The sequence below is a fragment of the Octodon degus genome, unplaced genomic scaffold, assembly GCF_000260255.1.
Source record: "Octodon degus isolate 3935 unplaced genomic scaffold, OctDeg1.0 scaffold00137, whole genome shotgun sequence".
Taxonomy (NCBI): Eukaryota; Metazoa; Chordata; class Mammalia; order Rodentia; family Octodontidae; genus Octodon; species Octodon degus.
The window spans coordinates 488,689-513,670 of NW_004524713.1; the positions used below are offsets into that span (position 1 = coordinate 488,689).

At 41.5% G+C, this 24,982-nt stretch overlaps 2 protein-coding genes across 8 annotated transcripts in view; one reads left to right on the forward strand and one right to left on the reverse strand.

Moving 5' to 3' along the window:
- Astn2 (astrotactin 2) overlaps positions 1–24,982 on the reverse strand; it is a 1,030,147-nt gene that overhangs the window by 297,660 nt on the left and 707,505 nt on the right. The gene's annotated exons all lie outside the window — the stretch shown is intronic.
- Positions 130–12,334, forward strand: Trim32 (tripartite motif containing 32). Of its 3 annotated transcripts, XM_023701581.1 has the most exons (3): positions 147–178; positions 1,308–1,402; positions 9,285–12,334. In XM_023701581.1, exon 3 carries the CDS (start codon positions 9,363–9,365, stop codon positions 11,322–11,324), a length of 1,962 nt encoding a protein of 653 aa, XP_023557349.1. In that variant the 5' UTR covers positions 147–178; positions 1,308–1,402; positions 9,285–9,362; the 3' UTR covers positions 11,325–12,334. The 3 variants fall into 3 exon arrangements, with proteins under 3 accessions (XP_023557348.1, XP_023557349.1, XP_023557350.1); XM_023701580.1 differs by lacking the exon at positions 1,308–1,402 and having other exon boundaries at positions 130–178; XM_023701582.1 differs by lacking the exons at positions 147–178; positions 1,308–1,402 and adding an exon at positions 3,101–3,184.

A 24,982-nucleotide genomic window follows, 5' to 3' on the forward strand; every position in this document is an offset into this window, starting at 1 on the left:
TCACCGGGCTCTCAGGACTACAAGTCCCAGCATGCCTCGGGAGGGGGGGGCGGGCACAGTGACAGACAAGCGGTTCTGCCAATTGGCGCCCGAGGAGGGGGAGCGCCGCGGCGCAGGCGCATCGAGCGGCGGGCGGTGGGCTGGCTGCGGTGGACGTGTCGGAGCCACGGGCGGTCAGGTAGGGGGCGGGAAGGAGGGTCCGGGACCCGAGTCTGCGGCCGTGGTCGCTGGCTGTGGCTGAGCGGCAGGGCGGGGCGGGGGGTCGCTTGCCCGAATGGCAGGGTCTGAGGCCGAATCTGAGAGGCAGGGCTGGGTGGGGGTGGGGATGGGGCTGCGGGGCTGCTGGGGAGGGATTGCACAGAGCTGAGGAGCTCCGAGGAGCTGCAGCAGGGGGAGGGGAGCAAGGGGCTCTGCGAAGATTCTCAGCGGCAGCGTCTCGGGACGTTATGAGGTAATGTAGGGGCCCTGAGAAGACAAGGTGCAGCCGCTGGACACAAAAGGGAATCGGAGGCGTCTGCAAGGGTCACGGTGCACAATTTCAGATGAATGATGATTTGGGGAGGCCATGAGATTTGAAGTGAGAAATCTCGGGAGCTTGGAGGAAATCTGGGGGCGATAGGGATTTGGAGAGGAAGACAAGATCTGAGATCAGAGGAAGCAGAATCTCATTGCTAAAGATAAAGGGATTTCCAGAGCAGGATCTGGGGGGATCCGTAGAAAGCATTATGCTGTCAGCCAAAAGAAGAAACCTGGCAAAGGTTTTTGAAAGCATCACTGGAGGTTGGAGGGAGGAAGGAGTAGGGTTTGAAGGCGGCACAGCGCCTGATAGAATGCGGGGGATGGGGACACAGATGGAGACCGGCAGAAATCTGAGGTGTAGGATTGGGCCATTGAGCTGGGATGCAAGATTGAAGGCTACAGAGATTTGGAAAAAGGATTAAAGAATATGTCAGAGAGGTTGGGAGACACATGAATGAATAATAACTCAAAAGATCGAAATTCTAAATTGCAAGAGGGTAGGAACAGGGTTTGGAGAAGTTGAATGATGGGGTAAAGATTCCTTAACTAGGCTGTGAAATTTAAGTGCACTTGTGGGTCAGTTTCTTAGGCTACTAAAGGGATTTTCTTGACCTCTGCGTGGGAATCAGGAGTAGTTCTGGCAACCCAAAGACCTAAAAGTAATCTATGAAACTATGTATAAGTGCATGAAGTTTAACAGAGTTCAGGGGTTTAGGAATAAAGTAGACATTCTCTGTGAAAGGCAGAGTCTTCCTACTTATTGATCAAGATCCTTTATCTGGATATAGGCATGATATTGCCACTTGCTCTGCTCCATCCTACTCTTTCCAGTGCCTGCTGAAAGTGTAAGTCTTTAGAGAAGAGGATGGTCAAAACTAGAGAGGTAAGATAGGAAACCACTCAAGGTCATCTGCTACTCCTTCTTGTCTCTTTACACCCCAAGTCATAATAACAGGTGTATGAGACCTGTGTGAGGAGGCATGGAATATTAATCCCATAAGGTTTATTATAGCTCAAAGAGGCAGTGGTTCTGTGAATGAAATGTTTGTGTTGTGACACAAACAGAAAGGGGGTTGGCTCATGTATTGTGCATTCAGACCTGTGCTATGTTTTAAAGCAGTAAGTCTTAACAAGGAGGGATTTCATCCCTCAGAGGACATTTCTAGTTGTCACAGGTGGGGAGGTTCCACTGGCCTCTAGTGGGGAGACACTGTTATCTTATAATGCATAGCACAGCCCTCACAGCAAGGAATTGTGTGACCCAGAATGTCAATAATGCCAAATTGAGTCACCTTGCTCTACAGTCAGGTGCTCTGGGTTCCAATCCTGGCTCTGTGTTGTCCTGACTTTGTAGTCTTGAATGAACTAAACTTTTGGATGCATTGAATTAATGGTATGATACTGTTGTGAGGATTTAGTGAACCAAATCTGAATACCTAGTGTTGAGTGAACAGTAAGTGCTCACATTTCAGAACTTTTTAGTTTTTTAATATCACTTTACTGTTTTTGTTTTGTTTTCTAAAAGATGGGAGTTCTTCGTATATCACTGAGTTGCTCGGTCTGCTTCTCATTCAGTTTATAATAGCCTATTTAGAGCTATATCTATATGTCAGAGTTAAGCTAATACCCAGATTCTCATAATGCACATTCTCACCTTTGTTGGTCTTTTATTTGAGTCTTTTCAGTCTTATTTTCTCAGCCTGTTCTCTTAATAGAAAGGAGAATGGTCCAGTGAATATTATTACATATATACTGTAAGCAGATAAATCTCTCTCTTTAGGTAGAGAGGAGCCTTGCACCTTTTTTTTGCCTTGTTTTTAGACCAGGAGCAGTGGGATAGGTAAGTGGAGGAACTTAAGGATAGCAGGTAGATGAGTCCAGGGCCTGTAGGATGAGGCCACTGACTCCAAAACACACCATGTAGTACACATCAGGCTGAAGGCAAGCATACTTTGAAGGAGAGTTAGTACTGTTCTGAATGATCTCTTTTGGGATTCCTTCCTCTGTGACAGAACAGTAGCACTGGCTCTGTCAGCAGAACAACTAGGTATAGTGTTGTCAAAGTTGATTTAGACTTAGCTAGAAGAGCTACACTCATGCTTGACAATAATATGTAATAAGAATTGAGTTATCCTCATAATCAGAAGCTTGAAGCTCAAACTCTTTGCTTCCTAATTTTCTGTCTGACCTTGGTCAAACACTTGTTCTGTCAGCCTCAATCTATAAAAAAATACAAATAGTTGTATTTACTGAGGGCTTAATAGCTGTATTAGCTCAGTAAATCCTGGCCCCAACTTTGCCAACAATCTTAAGTATTATTTTGTAATCAGAAAACTAGTAAATTGAGTAACTTAGCCTGGGCTACATAGTAAGGGGTTAGAGAGGAATCAAGCCCTTGTTTTATTTGACTCTTAGATTACATCATGCTAACTTTATTAGATCTTTTAAAATTCCCTATCCTGACGTCTACAGAGTGGTTAGAAGCCAAAAGTGTACAAGGCTCTTGAAATGGATCATCTTCCGTGCACACTGATACATCTCCTTTGTGACGTTCCCTCCATTATGTCCTGTATTAGAGAAAAGTGAGATTTAAGTTATTCCTTGATGTGGTTACCAGCTCCTCAGCCAGACTATGCCTGGAGGGAGCGGTACTCTAATCAGCTAGGTAAGTGTAATATATTTATGTCAGTGTGGCTTTATGGCTGGTTTCATTTACACATGGACATTTTGGTTAGTGTTTTACTAAACACTACTTTGGTTTAGACCTTAGATAGGTCACTTTTTGATGAACATTGTTTTCCTTGTAAAAAGGAATAACATTTTTCACAAAGTTTTGACAATAAGAACAATGTACAAAAAGTTTTGGATACTTAGCAAATAAAAATCATTCTATGAGAGTTCTCAGTTACAGGATAAAGGTAAAGCCGAAGAAAACTGAAGTCTTGTCTTGCCACATTGTTGATAACCATAAGTGTTTTTCAAATTCCCATCTCCTCCTATATTATTCTCAGTATCTGCTTCTTAATCCTTTAATCAAAAATCTCATGATTAGGGCTGGAGATGTAGCTCAGTGGTAGAGGGCTTGACAAAGAGGCCTTGAGTTTATTCTTAGTACTGCAAAAACTAGAAAAAACTTAAGATTAAATGATCACATATGCAGCGAAATGAACTGTAAGAGTTGAGTGGTTGAATTAGAAGTCCCTTGGCAAAAGACTTGGATGTTTTTTTTTTTTAACTTTGTTTTAGATCCTTTGAGTCATTTTGACAGTATAGATATCATCAAAATGTCTGTGATGATTACAGGAATGTTGTGGGGTTGTTTTTTTGTTTGTTTGTTTGTTTTTGTGGTTTTTTTTTTTTTTTTTTTTTTTTTTTTTTGTATTGGGGATTGAGTCTAAACTACACCCCTTTCCAAGCAAAACTTTTTTAGTTCTTTCAATAAGTTTTCGAGAAAAATAGCCAAAACAGTGAAACATTTTTTTCCAGTAAGCTCTGTTGTTGTTTTAATCTGACCTTGATTCAGCTTAACCAAAAGTTTCCTTCTGATTTGTTTAAATGTCCCATACTGATACAACTTGGGGGACATGGCAGTATCTTCCTTGGCTGTGTGCAGGTATTTTAAATGTCCTGACTGGGTAAATATCAGGTGATAATCTCACTGACTTACTGAAAACCAGTCTTGTTAGTGAGTGACCTTTGAGGCATGGAAGTTGTTAAGTTCTTGATCAGCATTCTGTTAAAAATGCATGAGGAATAGATATAGAAAGCTGACATGAAAAGTAATAAACCATGCAAAAAAAAATAAAAGTCAAACCAGTAGAGTACATTACTAGAAGAATCAAACTTGTGAAAGAAAGCATAGTAGCTTACTTTTCTAGTTTAAATGTGAAAGCGCTTTTTCTGTACATTTCTTTCTCAAAAATATCAGTCTTTTCCACAGGAGGACTCATAGCAGATGCTCAGTAAAGACTATTTTTTTTCCCCCAGAAAGCTAAATGTCTTTTATTGGGGTAATGAGCCTCGTTGGGGCAGTGAGCCTCAGGGTGAGTCAAGGGCTTAGACTGTTTTTAATTAATCAACTTAGGTTCTCCAGTTTTGCTCTTGATCCAAGCCACCATGAGTACAGGTGAGTGAGCCACTGATACAGTGCAGAAAATAGAGACAATGAAGTGGACACAGTTAGAAAAAGACCATGTGACTCAGACTTTAGGACTGAGTGAGCACTTGAAACCTGGGATTGTCTCTAACTTGTTTTTAAGATAAGGTTAAACAGTCTCCAAGAAGACTGAATTTTTATTATTTAAATTATACAATACTATAGGTGCAGCCGGCCTATTGAAAAGTCCCTCTTCATTTCTTATAGGCTGGGTGATAGGGGGTGGCAGTGGCAGCTGCTACCACTGCCAATAATAACAAGGAATAATAAAAAATTGTGTTTCTGCACAGCTATTACTATGCCTGGCTTGGAGCTGTAGTAAGTGTTTGATACATATAAACGCAGGCTTTACAAAAATAGCCATGCAAGGAAGGTACTGTTTTAGAGACTCTTTTCATAGACAAACTGCAAGCTAGGTTAAATTAAATAACTTGCCCAGATCCCCAGCGTTAGTTTGGATTTGGATTCAGAATGCTTGCTGACTGCTGTCCACTGACTTCGTCTGTGCAGTACTGCTCGCTCCTAGCTCCTGCCTTTTAGCCCTAGTTCTGCCGAATGATTTGTGGCGTTCGTTTCCCTTGTCTGGTCTTCGTTTGCTCCTGTATATTGCTCTTTGAGATCACTTCATGTCTACTTTTAGACACGTAACAGTCTGATGGTAACAGTCTTTAATCCTGCTGGAAGGAGCTACCGCAGCTTCCTTTGAGTCAAGAGAAGCTGTGAATTGAGTTGCCTATAAGCTTCTAGTCTGAATGTTTAGCATTCTTAATCCAGTTCCTCCAAAACTGACCCGTCCTTTTATTATTCTTTATATGCCATTCCTTTCCATTTAAAGAAAAATTACTCATTCTTTCCAACTTTAGTTGTAAACTCAATTCTTTGTTAATACTGGTACTGATGGTCATTATTAATGTTGTTCCTGATTGTTACAGTTATGGTAAAAAGCATCCTTTCATTGTATACTCATCAGTATCAAGCTAAGTAATTCATATGTGTTATCCCCAGTCATCACAGTAATATTTTATAAATTAAAAGAAACAGGTGTAGTGTAGAGAAGTTAATAACGTGCTATTTAACCCACATCTTTAAAAGAGCATTAGGACTTATCTGAGTTCTGCCGGACTGCAGAGTTTATGTTGCTTTTGTTTTGTTTGTTCTTTGCCTTCTCTACTACCCTAATTACTTATTTCATGGACTGGGAACAACCTGGGAGTGTCATAAGAGAAGAGACCAGGCTGGATTAATATTACCAAAATTTCCTGAGTCTTAGAGCAGCTAAAGCAGACACAGTTGAAGGAGTATATTCTTACATGGAGCCCAAGAGAGGTGCTGATGGCAGTATGTGTAATAGAAATCATTGTATCAAAGAGGTACAGGAAGGGCGTACCCTGGGGGTTAGAGGAGGGAAGTGATTAAATCTTGACAGTACAAAAGATGCAACAGAAACGTGTAACAAAATTATAAATACTCTGGTCGCTGTTTCTCTCTGGTTGGTCACAGATCCTAGCTGGCAGAAAATGGACAGCTTAGTGAAGACTCTGGGTGATAAGACAGTTGTTTTGTTTTGTTTTGTTTTTTCCACTTGTGTCATCTTTGCAGGGAAACATACCAAACTGAGCTTCCCCTTGAGTCATTTTTAGTATTACCAGTTACAGTCGCACGTACTCCTGTAGAGCAGAGAAGCTGCGTCTGCCCGTTTCTTCTATTCCAAGCTAAGAACCCTCTGAAGGTTCTTGTTTTTAGGTCATGATTTGGACTTTTTCCAGGTCTCAGACTCTTTCTGCCTGGTTCTTTAATAATCCGAGCTTACGTTTCCCTAGCAAAGCACAGCAGCTTCTGGGCAGACGTTTTTCCCATCCTCAGAAGACCTGGTGTGCTTTAGACAGGTGAGATAATTTTGGGTGTGGATGTCAGTGTAGTAAATTCATTTTTAAAGCTGATGGTTTAGACAGAGAGGTAGGAAGCTTTTTAATTGAAAGAGGTGATATGATATTCCTGAAAGCGAGGGAAAGAATTTGCTGGTACTGTATTTTTACAAGTTGGCAGACTTGTTTAATTAGCTGATCTGCAGTGCCAGCTCTGGGAAGAACAGATGTCCCTGCACACTGTAAGGTACCAAGCTCTGGATCCAAACACCAAATGTTGCCCTCAGTCTGTTGTCCCAGATGATAGAAGAGACAGTGAAGCTATTGGTTAGAATTGAGAAGGTTTGCACTGATACTGATTTACTTTGTTAGATTTCTATACTGTTGCCCACCCCCCTACATGAGCTATAAGAATTTAGCCTTTACAGATACCCACATGAAGCATTTTGGATTCATGATATGTGCTGATTTGTGATTTTGTGGAGACATGGGCTTGAGTCGTATTGTTCTTTTTTCATGAGAAGAATGAGAATTGTTTTATAAAGACAGCATTTCTCAGGGCCTTGTCTATTGGTCTAGAGAACACTTAGAGGAAGTGTTACATGACAGTTAAAAAAAAAAAGCTTGGAATTTAATACTGGGTTAAACAATGAAGATATCTGTTCTGCGTCGTACCACTGTTTGCTGCTATTTGTGAAAATGCAGGGTACCTTTACTCAAGGTAAAGAAGGTAGAAATTAGTTGTAATATGTATCTCCACATGTGCATTGCCTTTTTGTACCACTAGAAAACGTTGATGATATGAACAGAGGTTTCCTTAGCTAGCTCGTTCTTCTTTAAACTAAGCTGACTGATCCTCCACCTCCTCCTTCATGTAGTGTGTCGTCTGTACATGATGAGAGTGCACAGATGCAGCTGTAGGGTTTGCCCCTCGGAGGCTGTGTTTAGCCATGTGCCTCACCTTGCTAGATACATTTGTTCTTATTTATTTATTTTAGCAAAGGGTCTACAGGGTATGCAGGATCTCACTATTAGATCAGACTTGTAGTCATCTACCTGTTTACAGCCTCCCAAGAGCTGGGATTACAAGCATGCGTGTGCTCCACACCCAGTCTCAGCTATCTCAGTGTGCCCCCAGGGGATCAAACCCCTGCCCCCTGCGCCTGCTTGCAGGCACTTTGATTGGCTGAGTTACGTGGCCGGCCCTTATTCGTTCTAATTTGGCATGTACATTGACGGTGACGCAAGGCTGCCGAGCAGTGAGCTCTCGCCAGGTCAGATCCATGAGCGTATGTGAGGAGAGTGGGAGGATTCCAAGCCAGACGTACAATGTCTTAATAAGGAACTACTGCTTTTAAAACCATGCAGCCTCGAATGTTTGGCCCTTGTAGCTCTTCACGCCCTCCTCATAATCTACTCAGTTTCCAAGTCTTACTGATTACATTTCTGGAATAGCGGCCAAATAGATCTTCTTTCTATTAATATCTGCTCCATAGGTCAGACTGCTGTTATCCGCCCCAGGCTGTTTTGCAGTCACTTTCACACTAGCTGCTCTGTGTTCTCTCTCCTCACCCGTTCTGCCTGTTCCTGCATCAGAACATGTGGTTTCACTGTGCCCTTCAGAACGTTTCAAAAACTCATACTTTGACTCTGAAGATTTTTTTTTTTTTTTTTTTTTTTTTTTTTTGCCAGCTCAGCCCATCCTGAGGGTGGGGCTGGCATAGCATGTGGTGCCAGCAATCGAACCACGGTCCCCTGTGCCTGCCTAGCCCCTGAAGATTTTTTTGTAGTCATTCCCTAGGTTGCCTTTCCAGGTCCTTTAATCTGTTTCTCCATACAGTCCACCATAATTTAAAGAGAGAAGCATGGTTCATGTACATCATTTTTGGTGCAGAGCCAAATCTTAGTGTTCCATATAGAGTAGTACATGTATTACTTAATTTTAATCTATACAGTAACCCTGTAAATGCATTATTATTTTCATTTTGCAGAAGAGAAAAATAAAGGAGGTTGTTTCTGGTCTCTTTCCAACACAGAAAACTTGTCTTTTCCCTGCTCACCAACGTTTCTCAAAGCTGAGTGTTTTGCTGATTACGCATTTCACCCATCTCTGCATTTTTCTACATTTCTTTGAGGCTGACATCAAATGGCATCTTTCCCCTGAAAATTCTGTTTTCTTTCGATTTAGAGTGATTCCATCTAAACTTCCACCAATCTTGTTTATATTCCATTTATGATACTGTCTTCTACCTTATCTCTTTCTTAAACTTTGAGCATCTGAAGACAGAATCTATATTCTACACATAGTTTATGATACCTAGACAAAGATAGATGGATAGATGCATAAGTAATGAATTTTCTGGTCGAATTGTTTTGCAGATCATCAAAAGCTAATGATGAGAACTTTCTGTTTTTCTGGATAATTCCTAAGTCTCAACCATGACAGTGAACCCTGTAACCTAATAAAGTCTTTTATGAAAGACACCACTATATCAGTTTCTCGAATGATGGAGAAACAACTTTAGGAAGTTTGGGTTACTTCTGAGTTTCTGCCCTAGATGTAGTGCTTTGCCTGCTTCGTTTCCCTTTTGTCTCCATCACCTGCTGCATAATTGACCTCAGTATGTGTTACATATGTGAATGACTGACTGACTGATCGTAATTATTCTCTAAATATTTCTTGATGAATTAATTTATTTCGGCAATGGAAAATGAATAATGCTTTCTTTTTTTGTTTTCATTAGGAATTTGAGTCTGTGGGGCATGAACACTAAGCTGTTCCATTCTGGGCTCTGCTAGCAAGACCCTGGAACAGAAGAACAATGGCCACAGCCGCCGCTTCGCAGCTGAACCTGGATGCCCTCCGGGAGGTCCTGGAATGCCCCATCTGTATGGAGTCCTTCACGGAAGAGCAGCTGCGGCCCAAACTCCTGCACTGTGGCCATACCATCTGCCGCCAGTGCCTGGAGAAGCTCCTGGCCAGTAGCATCAATGGGGTTCGATGCCCCTTTTGCAGCAAGATTACTCGCATAACAAGCCTCACGCAGCTGACAGACAACCTGACGGTGCTGAAGATCATTGACACAGCTGGGCTCAGTGAGGCGGTGGGCCTGCTCATGTGCCGGTCATGTGGGCGGCGGCTTCCCCGGCAGTTCTGCAGGAGCTGCGGTTTGGTGTTGTGCGAGCCCTGCCGGGAAGCAGAGCACCAGCCTCCCAGCCACAACACACTCGCTGTCAAAGAGGCTGCTGAGGAGCGGCGTCGGGACTTCGGAGAGAAGTTGACCCGTCTTCGGGAACTTATGGGGGAGCTGCAGCGGCGGAAGGTGGCTTTGGAAGGTGTCTCTAAGGACCTCCAAGCTAGATATAAAGCAGTTCTTCAGGAGTATGGGCATGAGGAACGCAGAGTCCAGGACGAGCTGGCTCGCTCTCGGAAGTTCTTCACGGGCTCCTTGGCTGAAGTCGAGAAGTGCAATAGTCAGGTGGTGGAGGAGCAGAGTTACCTGCTCAACATTGCCGAGGTGCAGGCTGTATCTCGCTGTGACTACTTTTTGGCCAAGATCAAGCAGGCCGATGTAGCACTGCTGGAGGAGACAGCAGATGAGGAGGAGCCAGAGCTCACTGCCAGCCTGCCCCGGGAACTCACGCTACAGGATGTGGAGCTTCTGAAGGTGGGTCATGTTGGCCCTCTGCAAATTGGGCAGGCTGTTAAGAAGCCTCGGACAGTTAACATGGAGGATTCGTGGGCCATAGAGGCGGCAGCTTCTGCTGCCTGTACTTCTGTTACTTTTAGAGAGATGGACATGAGCCCTGAGGAAGTAGTTGCCAGCCCTAGGGCTTCACCTGCCAAACAGAGGGGTTCTGAGGCGGCCTCTAATATCCAGCAGTGCCTCTTTCTCAAGAAAATGGGGGCGAAGGGCAGCACTCCAGGCATGTTTAACCTTCCAGTGAGTCTCTATGTGACCAGTCAAGGAGAAGTGCTGGTTGCTGACCGTGGCAACTACCGCATACAAGTCTTTACCCGCAAAGGCTTTTTGAAGGAGATCCGCCGCAGCCCCAGTGGCATTGATAGCTTTGTGCTGAGTTTCCTTGGGGCTGATTTGCCCAATCTCACTCCTCTGTCAGTGGCCATGAACTGCCAGGGACTGATTGGTGTGACTGACAGCTATGACAACTCCCTCAAGGTATATACCTTGGACGGCCACTGTGTGGCCTGTCACAGGAGCCAGCTGAGCAAACCATGGGGCATCACAGCCCTGCCATCTGGCCAGTTTGTGGTAACTGACGTGGAAGGTGGAAAGCTTTGGTGTTTCACTGTTGACCGAGGAGCAGGGGTGGTCAAGTACAGCTGTCTCTGCAGCGCTGTGCGTCCCAAGTTTGTCACCTGTGATGCTGAAGGCACTGTCTACTTCACCCAGGGTTTGGGCCTCAATCTGGAAAATCGGCAGAATGAGCACCATCTGGAGGGGGGTTTTTCCATTGGTTCTGTGGGCCCTGATGGGCAGCTTGGTCGCCAGATTAGCCACTTCTTCTCAGAGAACGAGGATTTCCGCTGCATTGCTGGCATGTGTGTGGATGCTCGAGGTGACCTCATCGTGGCTGACAGCAGTCGCAAGGAAATCCTCCATTTTCCTAAAGGCGGGGGCTACAGTGTCCTTATTCGAGAGGGCCTCACCTGTCCTGTGGGCATTGCCCTCACTCCAAAAGGGCAGCTGCTGGTCTTGGACTGTTGGGATCATTGCATCAAGATCTACAGTTACCATCTGAGAAGATATTCTACCCCTTAGATGAGAAGAAATACATTTTCATCTGTTTCCTACTCAACTTTCCTTCCCTTAGTTATTGATTATTGATGGTATCATAGAGTAGACTTGGCCTATGTCTTTTGATCCAGTTGGGTTGTCCTAGAATTTTAGAAGCTCTAGTTTTTATTGTTAGTCCCTTCTCCCTGTACCATCCCTAATAAATTTAGAGCTTTTATAGATGCATTACCCCAAATAGGACACCTGGTGGTATTAGCTGGTTTGATTAGAAATTAGTCACTTTCAAGGCTTTAGTAGAGCCACGTTAGCCCCTGTATTTGAAATTTGCCCCTGTAATGAATTCTTGTTGATTTTTTCCTTTTGGTTTTGAAGTCAATGTTGCTGGGTACATTGTTCCTTTAATATTATAATGTGCTTGATCTTGGAACTTGGTCTTTGACTCCAGTTGCATTCCATGTGCATGCTCCAGTTGGATCTGCCCAACCTTTCAGTAACGCTTCAGGCATCTACCCCTGCAGCATGATATCATTGGCTCATCACCTTTACCAATGTGAAAGTACATTTAAGTGCCACCAAGATACACAGTCCCTTTGGGAAGGAATCCCTTTTGGCTAGGGAATTGGTGCCATCTCAGATTAGTCTCTTAGTGCAGATGTGCTGGAGAATGGACTGCCTCTAGCTGGTTAGTGTTGAAGATGTCAGCGGGAGTTTGTTTGCCTTGTAAAGGAATGTGTGGATTGAAATTAAGCCACAGCACAAGATGATGGGAATAAGCAAATACAAGTGCTTAGATAGCCAGTAACTTAATAGTGTCTAGGACTCATTATTTTTCATACTGTTTCCACCAACCTGTAATAGAAGTTGTTTGAGGAATGGTAGGACATGGGCCATGGGCAGCAAGCTGGGGAGGTGGCCAGATCCATTTTCATTACAAAAACAAACTGTTGGGTAATGTGTTTTTTCCTCCAGTGTATGCATAATAATTGGCTTCAGAATTTATTACCGTGCTTCGCATTAAATAATTGATAATTGTTTCTCTATCAGTGGTGTTCACGTCTTTTAATTTAAAACAGGATTTGGGAGGCAAGGAGAGGGATAACGTGTGCGATGCGGTTTTGTTTACTTCTCTAACACTGCTCTTTGAAAGCATAAGGGTCTACGCAAGTTAAAATTCAACTCCAAGCACGATTATGCAGAGGTAATCCAGATCTTACTTCCACTGTGAAGAAAGAACGAGCCCCCAATTTTTGGAGTCATCCTGTTTAAAATTGAGCCTCTACCAAATGTGTATGCTTAATTCTTATAATTGCAGCTCAAAAAAGAAATCATTTTGCATGTTTAAGACTAGAAGTAAGAATCTGTGATGAGATTCCATAACTTGGGTGTTTAAAGCAGCGTTTCTTGCTTTTTAGGTGCAGAGATGATAGCAACGAAAAGCTCTTGTCCCTTATTTTCATAGAAACAAGATTTCTAAACTGAGCTCAAGTCATAATTATTTTTAGAACTAGCCGTGTTGCCTCCCCACCCCGATTCTGTCCTCATTAGTTGCCACAGGACAAGTAAAGAACGAAAGTGATGGGGAACTAGTTTGTCTTCTGCTTTTCACCTAAGAGAAGTTCTACGTTTTGGTTATGAAATGGCATCTGGTTTGCAAAGATTCTATAATTGAGAGGAGATGGACCCAGTAGTTATTAGAGCCATTCTGTCCGGTGGCATCCCGCAGCAGGACATCTGTCTTTGCTGTTGATGAGGCACTTGCTGAGGCAGTAATAACAGCCAGGCATTAGCCATGTAGTTTGCACCAGAGAAATGAATATGATATTGTGAGCTGGCCTGAGATAAACAAGGCCAGTGCTGGGAATCCTCCAGTAGCCTGTGCTTTGGGAAGGATGTGTGATTACTGATTGGCATTCAGCAACTGGATCTATCTCCTTTCTGCACCGCAGCAACACTCAAGTAAAACCGGCTAGTTTTACTTCTGTAGGCTTAAGTGTGGCCTACATATTTTTGTTTCTTTTTCCTCATTGATGTGAGTACTTTGGGCTTTGCCTAGTTCAGATGTCAGTTGTCTGCCATATTGACTGGAGAGTATGGTCCCAGGAAACTAATGTCCTCACAGTAGTTGTTTTGTTTTGATCTGATTTGCTTTAAAGCAGTAGACCTTTATTCAGCCCAAGTCTTGTGGCAAGTCTGTGACTTCAGAGAGACTAAAAGAACAATGGCTGTGGTTTAGACAGATTTGTAAGGCTGGAGAATGAGCTACTTCCTCTCGCTGCCACTTCTGTGCTGCCATTCCAGGCGCTTGGGAATCTGCCATCAGACTATACCAATCTCAATTTTTCAGTTAACATCTCTAGCCATATGGCCTTGGACAAATCACTTTATTCTGAAAAATGATCAAAATGACCCCTCAGATGTGTTTGAGAAATGATAGCTGCATTAACTTCTTTACTGAGCTCCTCAAACAAGTATTTTGGTGATGTGAGAGAGCACAGCATCAAACTATTCTTCCTGCCTGCCTTATTGCTGTACAGGTTTCTTTTTTTTTCTTTCTTTTTTTTTTTTTTTTTTTTTTTTTTTTTTTTTTTTTTTTTTTTTTTAGTGGAACCAGGGATTGAACTCAGCCCCTTGCGCTTGCCAAGGAAGCACTTATTCCACTGAGCCATCTCACTGACCCTTCTGTACAGGTTTCTATTGGCAACCAAAACACTTCTCAGGCATTTGCTTTAAGCATACATCTCTAAACAGATCCTTACCTATTCTGTTCTACTAGCTATTCATGTTTCTTATACTGTACTAATCACTGTATCAGTATTACTTTTCCCTGTTCAGTATCTGAGCTTCATTGGAGATCAGCTAATCTTTACCTATCAGCACATATAAAATGTGCCCAGTACAAAATATGTTGTCATTTACTTCATTGACTTAGTTATCTGCCGAACTTAGTAGTGACTCCCACAAGCAGAGGTTTCTTGGTGCAGCCTTCTTTTATTGGATAAAAAAGATTCTCCTGTCAGCCCCTTTAAAAACACTTAATAGCAAGCAGTTGACTTAGGTTGGGTAAGCTTGTGTCATTTTCAGTAGTTGTGTAAGGTTTAAAGTATTGGAGCAGTGATTAATGCCATTTTTAACTGAGCACCTGCTGCAGGCCAGGTACTTTGCCAAGTATTTAGAAAGTGTGTATATATTTTTCATAAATTTCCCCACTGTCTTAACCTAATGTACTTCAAACCCATGTTTTGTCATTTTTGCACCTCTTTAAAGGCCTGCATAGGTTGTGTCTGAATTACTGTGAAGTCTATCCCAATGTATGCTTTAATCTGTGATAGTCTGAAGAGAGGCAGTCCATTGTTCCAATCAGAATAAACTCAGCTTAAACTACACAGTATTTCTGAAAGACAAGCAGTGCTTTTTAATCTAGTGATTATTAATAGCACCTTAAAATGAAGTGCTGCTGAGCTCAGTAAGAGGAAAATGGAGAACAGCTACCATGAGACTCAGGTCTCTACGCTGTGTCTGACTAGGATGCTGATTTACACCCAGAATGTGCAGCCCCTCATGGGATCTCAAAACAAATTACAGATATGAAGCAGCATATGCTTGGATGAGTTTTGCAAGCAGGGCAGTGATAAGGTAGCCGTTTAGCAAAATGCACACTTATGACTCCAGACCCGCGGCTTCACCTCATCAATATCATTAATATTCATGGGACCTTGTCTTAAGTGTGAAGTTGGACAGCTCTGGGACTAGAGCGCATTCTACTGGGGAGATTCTACTTGGACCTAGAGTCAGACCTCTTGGTCTGAATTACAGCTCTGCCGCTTACCTAGATATAGGAACTCAGGCATCTCTCGAGTATCAGTTCCCTATCTATAAAACAAGGAAGTTAATTCCTAAAATTCCTGATAGCTCTATAATTTTTTTAACCAATGCAAAGTGTGAGTCCCCCCCCCCAGTCTTTTTGCATAATATTACTCCCTAGAATAGTGAAAACTTTGGAGTCAGCTCCACCATGGTGCAGTTGCTTCTCTATTCCAACTACTGTTACTTTGTCTCACTAGCAGTTATTTCTCTGCTAATCTATACTTTCTTCATCTGGTAAAAGGAAATGAAATTCGTTTTGCACATATATTTTACATTTCCATTTTGAAGGACTGACAGAATTAAACAGTAATAGCATAATATATGCAAAGTACTTAATTTTGAAACTGTGACTTCATCATGTAGGACAAAACCTGCCTTTCCCTTAATGGTGAGCTGATACACACTCATCAGGTAAATCCTTGGAAAAGATTTCAACTCCTGTATTGGTGACTCAACAACATATTCAGCCCTGGGGTTGACTTAAAAGCCTATTGGAAGAGGAGAGATTGCTGGGAGTGCCGAGGCAATACTCATTCGTGGAAAGCTAACACAAACCTCAAATCTAAGTTACTCAGCTATGTCAATTAAAGTGTCTTGACTATTTCTGAGCAGTAAATAGAATCAGGATTTTTTTTAAAGGTTATATGCAGGTACAGTAGATGTCGAAAAGATTTTTTCTACAGTAGATGTAGGAAAAATCTGTAGAAAAGTTTTAAAAGCTTAGAAGCATCCATATTTAACTTTTCTTGTAGATGGCTATTGTACAAGCATTTTTCCTCTACGTCAGCATTTATTAACTTACATTATAAAATAAGCCACAAATCTCACTGTTAGATGGGAAGGGAGTCCTGAGTTCGGTCCTCTTTGCCCCGCTTGTTATCTCTGTGACCATTACACCACTTTGCTTGTAGCCTCAGTATCCCCATTTGTAATGTAGTGATTCGGTTTCATGCCCTACTGCATTCTTATGAAAACATGATGGGCATAAAGCACTTAGCAGGATATTAGGAGGCATTTTATAAATTCCAGTAAATTAGGGCCGGCCAGATAGCTCACTGGATTAAAGTGCCTGCCAACAGGCACAGGGGCTGGGGATTTGATCCCCAGGCCTGCCAAGCCAGCCCTGTCTCCTGGGACACACTGAGATGGCAGTTGAGACTGGGTGTGGTGGCTCATGCCTGTAATCCCAGCTCTTGGGAGGCTGTAAACAGGCAAATCACTATGAGTCTAACCTAGTAGTGAGACCTGAACACCCTGTAGACCCTTCGCTAAAAATACAAAATAAATAAAAATAAATTACAATAAATTAAATATCTCTAAACTGCCCTCTTTTTGTGATACAGGAAAAACAACTGGCAAGGAGTCTGCCTCTATCCTTAAGGATAGAGGTCCCCTGAAAATTTAGTGGTCCCTTGAAATCTTGGTTGACAACATGAAGATTTTATGTACATTAAATGCATGTTTTTCTTTTCTAGGTAAAGTTAGGATTTTCTTCTGATAAGTATAACAACACTACATATTTTCAGAGTAAGATCTGAAATACTGTTACTCAGACATAAGATATCTGTTTATTAGCAATACTTAATGAGTAATGAATGTAAACAGTTAATTGAGTCACAGTCAGCTTGTCTGGCTGCAGAAATAAGATACGCAAATAATACAAATGCTCAGAATAAGAAGTGATAAATGCTGTGTCAAGAGTTTGAGCGAAGACTTTCTAGCTAAGAGGACCTGGTTGCTGAGAAACAATAATGTTTTCTCCACTGTGGTATATGGGTATAATAGCAATACTGGCATTTTGTTAAGTCCCGGTGGGCTGTCTGATTTTAGGTGTAAGCCACAGCATAACAGCCTTCTTCCACATGCGTGACAACCAACAATCCTGTATATTGCGCAGGGATCCGTACATTATACATGATATTAAAAGGAAGAATGTGAAATCGAGGGTCTGGAGGTCCATTTGTCATGACCCTTCCTAAAAATAATAATTCAAGTAGTTCTCTTCTTGTCCCAGGCCATGTCATTTCTATAAGCAACCATGGCTCATTAACGGGTTCATTCTTAAGTGTGGGTTAGTGTGGGTTAGAATCTACTTGGATATTTATTTATTTATTTATTTATTTATTTATTTTTGTGGAACCGGGGATTGATCTCAGGCCCTTAAAATCAGGGCAACTAGGTATTTTTGTTTGTTTGTTTGTATTGTTTTGCTTTGCCTAACCAGGGACTGAACTCAGGCCCTTGCACTTGCTAGGGAGGCGCTTATTCCACTAAGCCATCTCCCCAGCCCCTCTTCTTGGATTTTTAGAAGTAGAGGCTAAAGTCAGAAAATGCATCCTCTCCTCAGTTTTCCACTGTGCCTCCTTTCTAGGTATCACTGGCATGACTTCATCAATAAGTCTAATTCCTTTTTAAAAAATCAATAATGTCAAATTACTTCCCCTCAAAAGCTCAATTAAAATGTTTTCCAATCTATAACTTTATGATAGAATCCGATTTTTTTTTCCCTTTTATGTGTGTATGGGGGGCCAGGAATCACCAGGCAGGTGCTTGTGCCACCCCCTGCACTGGATTCATTTTTTAACATTTGCTAACAGTTTTCAAAACTCATCATCTGTACCCCATATGAACATGCTTATTATCTGGTGCAGCTACAAACTGAACCCTATCCACGTCCTATGCGTGGCAACTCTCATTTTACCTCCTCCTCTACGTGACTATAAAAGGCCAATCTGGTCCCTTTGCCTGCCCAAGCTGTTTTTGGACCTGCTTGGGAGTGCACACTGCTTTCCCTGGAATCCTCGTTATGGGAGTCATCAGTCTTTTCCTATTCTATTTGGTATGAGTGACATCTGAAGCAAGTTTGGGGTGGAGAGACCACCCTTCTTTTTCCGTGGGGTATCTACAGGGTCGCTACAACCCTGGGGCCCAGCAGATCACAACTACCACTAGAGGGCGTTCTTTTCTCCAGTTCTTTTGTTGCACCATTGCCTGTAAGCTTGTACTTGGAGCTTTGCCATATCTGCTTCTTCATCAGCTATTATAGCTATATTCAGCTAAGTTTGAAATGTCGATAATTGGCATTTAAGGAAAAGAGAAAATTGCTCGGTAGTCATTAATCTTGGTCCAGACCTATCAATGGATCTCAGATTTGATTGTGTGTTTATATTCTAGGATACATGATAACTGACATGATTTAGAGAAATCACTCTTACCCTGTTATCCCAACCAGGTACTGCCTCCATTTTATAGGACTTTCATGGGAAATACTGATTCCTGTGCAACACACAGGCCTGCTGGTCGTCACGCATGTGGAGGAAGGCTGTTATGCTGTGGCTTACATCTAGAATCAGAGAGCACAGTGGGACTTAACAAAATGCCAGTATTGCTGTAATACCTCTATACCACAGTGGAGAAAACAATTCTGATCTTTAGGGTTATAGGGAAATGCATCACAAAGGGTTAAGTCAAACCTGACTTATGTTGAGACTCCTTATACCTTATAAAGCAATTCTTATCATCTGGGAAGCCCTAATCCTGATGATACATATCTATGACTGGAGGAAGAAAAATATGAACAGGATAAAGAGGATTTCCCTCCCTAACATGCACACACCAAACCATATATAGTAATTACTCCCCTCAACCCTGAGTGGAAGAAAACAAAGCCAGAAAAAAATGAAAGTTCACAATTTGACCTAATTAGAAATCTAGAACTTAAAGAGTATATATAGCAAAACACAGCAAGATGAAAGGTTGCTAATTGATTTGCACCTCTACAACCTGAATTCTCTGTTAACATGTACCAAAATTCATTTGTCAAACCTTCATAGCCTTAAGAATAAGGCTCTAATTATACCTGAGAATTCCCCTAATTATCAGTAAGCTAGCCCTATAATCTTAGGACAGTTTCTGAAAATATTCCAGGACATGTAAGGGAGAAAAATATGTATTCTTCATCTTAAATCATCATAACTTGCCTTTTCTAAATTCCCCACGGCTGTGCCACTCATTATCCTGAATTATATCCCATAGTGGGCATGGATGCTTCTAGCCCATGAGCAATTGATACTCTTTGATATTTAATAACTCTTTGTTAAAGTGGCACATCACAGACCTGCGCTCCCTCACATTATGACTCACTTTAAATTAAGTCAGGGTCTTCAAAATTTGAAACCCAAATGAGACCTACTTATGGAAGTTATTATTCCCACTGCTTCGATATTTAATGGCTCAATTTAGCCTGCTCTTAAACCTACAATAGATGCATGACAAAAAAAAAATGCATGGCATTTCTCACTAGTGGATTGCCGAAACCTGAATACTGAGGTACCACCTAATGCCAAATATTGGCGGCTACCATATCACACCACGTTATTGAAATCAATTAACAATTCAACCCACATTGGAGAATACTTTGCAATCAGGTTTGGATAGCATGTTCAGTGCCTATTTTAACTACCTCTCAAATTATTTGTCTTCAAAGAGATATAGTAACGCTTTATTTTTCTGGCTATCTATAGGGTACTTTAACAGTCTTGTCTTCATGGTCTATTGACAGAATCTTGACGCAACCAGTTTTCTCTAAGAGCTCTAGTGATATCAGACTGATTATATCCTCTTCCAAGGAGGTTCATTTGATGCATTCTTTGAGGATGTACATTCACAGAAGAGTTCATAAAAGAGGATGCATTGTTCCCCTGTACACAGTACAAATTCTTGCCACTTGATTCACTTCATGAAAGTCATTTAGCTGAGGGCCATTCTACCCCTAATACTGCCAAGAAACAGCATCCACAGTGTTAGCCCCAATATGTGTTAGGCCTTTTAGCGTTTTAGAGATAGCATATTCCTCATTCATAAATTTCATTCTAGCCCATTTAGGCTTTTACAAACTTAAACATTTTGATTTACGCAACAAAAAGCTCTAGAATTGCGATACAGTGTTGTACTGATTTAGCAATAGCCATGTCTTCTGAAGTCTCCCGACTGTACTTGATGGTGTCAGGTTGTCCAGGAAACTGGGGTCAAAAAAACTTGCTTCCTAAACCCCACGCTATATACAACTAGGGTGCAATTGCTAGCTACATACCAGACTCTCCTAGCAACAGGTTGCTCATCACAATCTCTGAGCTTGTGGTCCTGCATGCACAGTGGCCTATTATGCCTTAGGCCATGTAAACAGTTCTCTCAAAGCTTAGCATAGCTACTGAAGCCTCTTTGCTGCATTGCACAACCACACTTGGCGTACACTTGGGGCAGGAAAGAGTTCCACCCACCCTTGGTCTTTTGCCAGATGTTATGGTACTGATGAGAGTTACCTTCTTTGCTAGACCTCTTGGATATTTGTGGCGCTCCTTGGAACCAACTGAGTTAAGAGTAGACAGTATTTATGTATTTTACGATGGCATGCACTATCCTTACATATGATGAATTTTCTTGTGTAAATGCATATTTTTAACCCTTTCCTGGGATGTCCCTGGTAATGGAACAGAACCCAAGGAAGCACAATTAACTTCCTATTGTCCTTCAGTACCAGATGCCCGGGCTAAGGATCTGCCCCATCTGTACAACTCTGTCAAATCTTAATCCCTTTTCAATGATCTGCTCATCTCCTCTTGTCAGTTACAGCAAGAATAGTTCCCTATCCAAGATTGCCTTTTGGGGAGAAGAACTCTATGAATGTCTTTCCTCATAGATACTCAAAATATAAATCACACTAAATCCACAACAAAAGGCCTCACTAAGACATCCCTTATACTTTCAGTATGCAGACAATACTGATAGTTACCAAGGCATTCATTTTATTTCTCAAAATATATCGTTTTGGGCTCTTGTAAAGGGATTTAATGAAACTTTTGCCTCCCTGTGCAATCTCAGACTGCAGACCTCCTAGAGGTCCATAATGACAAAAACAAGTTCAATTAAATGAAACAGCGCATTTTGGTAATCAACCAGACATCAGGGGTGAGTGGTAATAATGATTCTGACTCCACGTTTTGTATCTGATTGCTGAAAGCTTTCAGAGTATTCTGTTCCCCTTTCCTATTCTGGGCAATGTGATGAGAAGCTCTGTCCTCCTACCTTGAAAACTTCAAACCATTCAAATGCCAGACAGCATGCGGAGAGCAGCCCTGAGCTTGCACTACCCTCTTGGTTACCCTGCAACAGACACACCAAGCTCCTTTCTCTGCTTTCTCAAACCACTTTGGGACCTGTTTTGGAGCCCCCTACTGCTCTTTATGCTCAGTGATGCATCTTTTTGGGCGTATATACGGCATCGTCTGTCTCAGAGACTGAATTGGCTTTGGGAAGACTCTGCCACTGTCAGAGTCGATGACAACTGTTTAAATATTAAAACATTTCATATTATGATAAATGAAATTTTTATGTTTAACTACTGACAGTCATATAAATAAAGTCATGTTTTGTGAAGTGCCCATCATATTTAATTAAAAACAATAAATCTACAAATCTCTCAGGCCTCTAAAACTTCTTGGACACATTTAATGATTCCATAGAAGTACTAGAAATACAGTTAAGTAAAAGATATCATGGTTGAAAAGTGGGAGAGGCAAGTATATGGGTAGTACTTCACGTGATGCCAAGATTTAAGGGCTGGATCTAGGCAAAGAAAACTTGCTGTTATTTGGGTCACATAAGGATAGAGCACATACGCCCTGGACCCTTGATAGAACACTAATTATTAACTACATGGAAGAGGAAAGAATTAGAGCCATAAAAGTATATATATTCTTCCCTTCTTTGATGGTGAGAGTGGCTGTTTTCAATGAAACAGATATATTAACTTCAGCCACTTAATGTAAACTAGGAATGTTCTTCAGTGTCCCGTAACATTTTATGTAAGTAAAAGCCAGCCAAACTGAGCAGCATATAGGTATCCTCTCTGAATGCAATAAATCCTCTGCAGAGAAAATGTCAGAAACAATGTGTGACAAGGAAAAATAGCTCTCTCAGGAAACGCACCAAAAGGGGAACTTAATTTTTATTTGTAATATTTATTCCTTAATTTTGTCTTCTCTGACTTCAATTATTTCGGCAACCCCTGCAAAATCTGGGTCTTTCAGGTCTTGCCTGACTTTTGATCACCAGCCTAGTACCGAATTACCCATTTTATATTACCAATTGTATATCCCTAGGAACCTTATTTAGACTCAGCATTTTTAAAAGCTGAATTCAGTTGTGCCCTAACTAATGCTTTCTCTTTCTCACCCATGAAATACCAGCATCAGGCATTTAAGCAAAAAACTTGCAAATGGTACTAATCATTACCAGCATCTGTCCTTGGGGACCTCTTATTCAATCCTAAAGATCCCATCTCCTGTCATTTGAGTGTGGTCTGAGTACCCACCAAGATTGCATTTTGCCTGAAACCTTGGTCTTCAGAACAGCACTATGGGGAGGTGTCGTACCTTTGGGAGGTGGCACCAATTGGGAGGTCCTTAGGTCTTGGGGTGCACATCCTTGGAAAGTTGGTCTTGTGGAATTCCTTGGTAGTTTTCTATACCAAGCATTGTTAGGAGAACCTGAGTTTGGCCTCACTCAGCTCTCTTCTTTGTGGTTCACGATGCCTCTGCTGGCCCCAACATGAGCTACATTTTATTGCTCTATACTGCCTTTGCCAAAGATAAATCTAACAAGGTCTGCTTCACTAGGGCCTTGAAACCTCCAAAATTGTGAACTAAATAAACTTCTTTTTTATAAGTAGCCTGGGTCGTTAAGATTGATAGCCCAAATCGTTTGATAATAACAATAAGCTTTTCTTCTGGATGGTTAACAACCTAAGTTTGCAGACCAAAAGTAGAGAAAAAGGAGGGATACAAGGAAAGCCAACATTTTGGCCCTAGCCTTCTAAGGTCAATTAAGACTCAGGACATATGAGAACTTGTACTGTAACGTCATGTACCTCGGTAGTGTCCCAAATTTTCTGATCAAGAAGATTATAGGGCCAAAGAGGAAAGTGATCGATGACATAGAGTGGGCCTAAGGAGAGTCACATGGGGAGAAGATACTCTCTCAGGCTTTCACAGAGAGCACATTGGCCAAGCAATGGCCGTGACTCATCCACATGGCTGCACTGATAAAGGTTCTACAATCTGAGGTACAGGATCTCAGGACAAATCCTGAGGGCATTTCACTGACCTTCTCAGACCAAAAAGCTACAACTCTTGTTGCATAGGTCCTGCTTTACCTTGGTCTTAACCATCCAGCAGAAAAGTATGAAGATGAAATTATAAGAAATAAAGCCATGCTGTTAAGTTGAGCTGTGGGGGACTCAGGTCAATAATTTCTGACATTGCCAGTTAAACAGAAGACCCAATGCTATTATGGGCTACTGGACTCTTTTAGAATATTTTGCTGAGTTTACACACCTATAATATTCAATAACGGAACTTAGAAAAAAATGGTGTATACAGATGAATGTCCATTTTGTATCTGTGTATTCAAAGTGGTTGGGATAGATATATAGTTACATTCTGTTAATGAATAGAATGATTTGTTCTAATGGTGTTTGTAAATAGGATCACAAGTCCGCATCTTGTACAGCAATTAACCACTAAGAAGACTATATGCAGTGTATTATTTGTTGAAAAATAAAAACAAAAAAGAAAAAGAAAAAAAAATAAGTTGTACTCAAAAAAAAAAATAAAAAAAAATAAGTAGCCTGGGTCATATATTTTATTATATTGATGCAAAGTGGAATTAATAAAATCACTGGGGCTGGGGATTATACTTTAGCAGCATAAGTGCCTGCCTGGCAAGCATACGGTCCTGAGTTCGATCCTTGGCACTGCAAAATCAATCAGTCAACCATTCATCGTCATCATCATACTAGCAATTTAATGCTTGACTTTTGTTTATTCTTTTCTTCACCTTTATGTCCCCTAGGCTTTAAGTCACTATTATTTTTTACATTATAACATTGCTGTGGCTTCCTAACTGAGCTTGACTCGTTGAGTTTCCCTCATACAATTCCTCTCATCATACATGGAGTCCTACCCCATGCTAGATCAACTGAAAACAAAAATACTAACAATACATAGAACTTTGAGATAACTGTAAACTAGTAAAATACAAATGCTTTAATGTGGTCTACAAATTCTACTGGGATTTCGTTCCTGCCTCTCTAGGTTTGTCTCTCACACCACTTCCTTCTCCCCCAGAATCCTACTCCATCTTCATTTGGATTCTTATCCTAAGGACTTCCTAATTGTACTTTTTTTTTTTTTTTTTTAAACTACTTGAAACATGTTCGCTGTCCTTACTTACATATGTTAGCCTGAGTTTTACTTCCAGGGATTCCAGAATGCCTTTCTTCACTCTTTTGAGTCAGGTACAAATCACTCATTGTATTTCCTTCTTTGATATTTACATATTATACGCGACTTTCCCATTATCTCTTAAGGCTAGAATGCACCTTATAAAAGCAGAATAGCATTTAATTTGCTGCTCCATCTGTAGCTCCTAGCATACTACCTAAAACATAATAGGCACTAAAGCTGTTTTTGAAGCTGAGGAGATAGCTTGATGGTCTAAGCGCCTGTCTGGCAAGCCCAAGGACCGGGTTTGACCCCGAGTACTGCATGCCGTGCAGCAAGCCAGCCACCGAAACTGGGCATGGTGGTGCACGCATGCAATCCCAGTGCTGGGGAGGCTGAGACAGGAAGATCACTATGAGCCTGAGCTGTATAGCAAGACCCTGTACCAAATAAATAAAGTTTTTGAGTAGTATCAGAGGAGAAGATTAGCATAAATTATGTGTTATATAATAATGTTCTATTATATAATGTAATGTT